We start from the raw sequence: 3,542 nt of genomic DNA, 5'->3' as shown, positions 1-3,542 counted from the left end.
ACTCCTACCCCTGCCCCCTGCCCTCACCCACTCCCCACCCCCACCACCACCCAAATAAAAATTGTTTTTAAAAAATATTTTCAATTTCATAAATTATTTTCCACTCTAGTAAAAATAAAAGATGTCTATTAAAAACATTTTTCATTAATAAATCAAACACAAAATCATTTTCGAAAAATATTTTCTACGCACCAACCAAACATGAGAAAATAAGTCCAGAATCTATTTGTTTTTCAAGAAAACATTTTCTAGGAAAACATTTTCCTTCGTACCAAACGCACCCTACATGTCCCATTTTAATGAGTGTTATAAATGGTGCAACACTTAAGTAAAAGACCCCTACCAAAAATAGCTTATGTTAGGTGTAGTAGATTTAGAAATAGGATTTTTACCCAAATAATTGACCAAATTATTGATAGTTTATTTTTCCTAATCGATATACATAGATTCTTGACTAAATATATATTAGACCTATATTATAAATTTGTTAATTTTTTTTAGTTTAAGTAATTAGGTGATCGACCTAGCAACTATTTAGGTTAATTAGTCTTTGAAAGATAACATATAATTCATGATATTAAATTATTTCAATGGAAGTATAGAATTAATAACGCTATATTTTCAAGGCATGTCCCACGAAAAGAAGAAAAAGAAGGAAGCGACGTTTGAGTTAAAGTTAGAGGTGGATAACATTTCATAGCTAATTAAGTTGCAACAATATTATAAGTTGGTGACAAATTTTGTTCGTCGATAATTTTTTTAAAAAATGATAAAACTATCCTCACATATAAGAAATAGATATATTCTTGTAAATTTCCTTTTAGGTAGAGCCCAATAATGAAAACAATGTTCCCCACTTTAGTATTATCATCCTTTTCTACCCTATTTTTAAAGTATAGTATATGTTATATTTGCTATACAAGTTGAAGATTTGTCAAAAACCCTAGCATTTTTACCTATATATAACTTGACCTCATAATTTTTTTCAAACACTATGTAAATGAACTAGAATAGCTACTCCCAACTATAAGTGTGGCGCGGGTATAATTACTCCTCTATTCTTATTAAAAGTTATGACTTTGAGTTGAGAATGAAATCGTCATTGACAGAAAGCGTTTTACCTTCAAAGCAAGACTTTATAATATAAATCTAAATTAATTGAGGCTCAAAACGAATATTGCGCAAATTGAAAAACAAAAGAAAACAAAGAAAGAGGGATGAGGAAAATGAGGGGTGAACAAAATGGCAAAAGGAAAGGGGAATAAAGAGAGACTATTGATGAAAGATAGGGCACTTTTCTAAGTGAGCCCATGTGAACATCTCTAGAGAGATGTGACCTAACTATTATAAAGTTATAAATTAGACAAATTTTTCTCAAATTGTACCAAAAATAAGAGAAACTATACAATGGTTTTTACCTACTTTTTTCCCACTCTCTCCAATCCTCACTCTTAATACTCATTTGAATTCAATGAATGTGTGAGATAATGATTAATGAAGTAAGTAGTAGTTATGGGAGATAGGAGTTCAAAATTACAATAGAGATGAGAAATATTAGTATATCTTTTTAGTTTGCCTAGCGATAAAAGTTATTTGATATCTATTCAGATATATGAGGTAGTATATATATTTTATAGAACATTAAATGCGTGCAAAATCACTATTATGAAAAATAACATCATGACTCGATTCTAAGCAAATTGAGTAAGATATGTGAATCTTTATGAATCATGTCATTTTATTTAAGTACTTCAAGTTTCCTATATTTATTCGCTGACATTTAAATCTCTAGCAAGAATCAATATTATTAAAACCAAAAGACGTTCTTTTGTTAGTCTCTTTCTAGGTGCTTCTACTTCTTTTTTTTTGCTTTTTTAGGGACTCAAACTCATGACCTCACGCTGAGAAATGGGGAGTGATTACCATCCGAGCAACCCTCTTGTCGATTCTTTAGTTAAGATTTACCTTAAAAATAAAAACTACTCTAATTAAATAAACACCCCAAAATCAGCTTTATTAGTTCTCTAATTAAAAAAACTAAAGTTAATGAGTGTCCACATCTGCTAACTTAGATTCCATGGGTGTTTTAGTAATAAACCTTTGTTGTTTTTTTCTCTATAACATGTCTATCATCATTCAATAAGTTGATGATCAGCAAAAAGGCAAAATCTTTTCTTACTTTTTAGTCCTTTTCTTTAATAATTGTTGGTTTGAATTTGTTTTCTTGCTTTCACTATAGTTTCACTAAAGAAAACTACCAGTCTCCATCTGTTTTTTTTCTCTCTGAACCAATTCTTCATTCAAAGCAAAGATCTTGAGGTGAAAGATTGGATTTTTATTTTGTGTCTTTAGTTTCTTGATTTTGGTTCAAATTGATGTAAAAATGAAATCTTTGAGGTGAAAGATTGGATTTTTATTGTGTCTTTTTAGTTTCTTGATTTTTTGTTCAATTAGGTATAAAGATTGGGTTTTTATTTTTGTGTCTTTTTAAGTTTTCTTGAATTTTGGTTCAAATAGATGTAAAAAGATGAAATCTTTGAGGTGAAAGATTGGATTTTTATTTTGTGTTTCTTGATTTTGGTTCAAATAGATGTAAAGATGAAATCTTTAAGCTCAGTGGGACTTGCTTTAAGTGTGGTATTTGGTTGTCTCTTGTTAGCTCTTATTGCTGAGCTTTACTACTTGTTATGGTGGAAAAATAGGATTCTTAAAACAAATCTTGAAGATGGTTATAGCAATAGTAGCAAAGCAAGAGAGTTTTGTTTTATGTTTTGTGGTAAACCTTCAACAACTTCTTTGACTCCCTCCAATGCTTTAAAATCCCAAGAAATTTGTTCATCTGATACACAATTAGTCCATGAACCAACACAACTTCAACTTGGGTCAAATGTGGATTCAAGTAGTGATTTTTGGTTCAAACCCTTTGGAGATGACACAATGGATGATGAGTTTATGGGACTTTGTGGACCACCAAGATTTTTATTTACTATCAAAGAGGAAACTAAAGAGGATTTAGAGTCTGAAGATGGTAAATCCAAGAGTAGAAAAGGATCAAGAACTAGAAGTTTGAGTGATTTATGTCTAAATGTTGAAACTCCTTTTTTAACACCACTTGCTTCACCTTCTTGTTTTACTCCACCTTTAAGCCCTATTGTTATGTCAAAAAATGGTTTTAGTTTCAACCCTTTTCTTGAATCAGCAAGTGATGCTGAGTTTAATAAGTTTATAAGGTCTAATTCTTCACCACCACCAACATTTCAATTCTTGAGAGATGCAGAAGACAAGTTTTGTAGAAGATTTGATCAAAATCTTGAAGTTTCATCAAGTTCAAAGATGTCTAAAGATCATGAGGAGAATAGTGGACCATTCATTACACTCATTTTCCCTAAAAACAGAGAGGTGCAACTTGATCAACATCATGTACAACACTCATCAAGTTCTTCACAAGTACTACCTTTAGCTTCTTCACCTCCAATCCAACAGGTGAACCAACAAGAGTAAATTTTGTTTCATCCCCACCCCCCACCCCAAACCCCCTACCC

At 31.1% G+C, this 3,542-nt stretch overlaps 1 protein-coding gene across 1 annotated transcript; it reads left to right on the top strand.

Moving 5' to 3' along the window:
- The first annotated feature begins 2,068 nt into the window (after nt 1-2,068).
- On the top strand, nt 2,069-3,536 carry LOC107018823. The gene has a single exon (XM_015219406.2). The coding sequence runs from the start codon at nt 2,599-2,601 to the stop codon at nt 3,499-3,501; it is 903 nt and encodes a 300-aa protein (XP_015074892.1). The 5' UTR covers nt 2,069-2,598; the 3' UTR covers nt 3,502-3,536.
- Nucleotides 3,537-3,542: the final 6 nt, after the last annotated feature.

This window comes from Solanum pennellii, chromosome 5 (genome assembly GCF_001406875.1).
Source record: "Solanum pennellii chromosome 5, SPENNV200".
Lineage (NCBI taxonomy): Eukaryota > Viridiplantae > Streptophyta > Magnoliopsida > Solanales > Solanaceae > Solanum > Solanum pennellii.
The sequence above is the reverse complement of the archived record's forward strand: the minus strand, read 5'-3'. Positions and strand labels throughout refer to the sequence as shown.

Coding starts and splice junctions, on each gene's coding strand:
- LOC107018823 (XM_015219406.2), top strand. CDS start 2,599: ATGAAATCTTTAAGCTCAGTGGGACTTGCTTTAAGTGTGGTATTTGGT.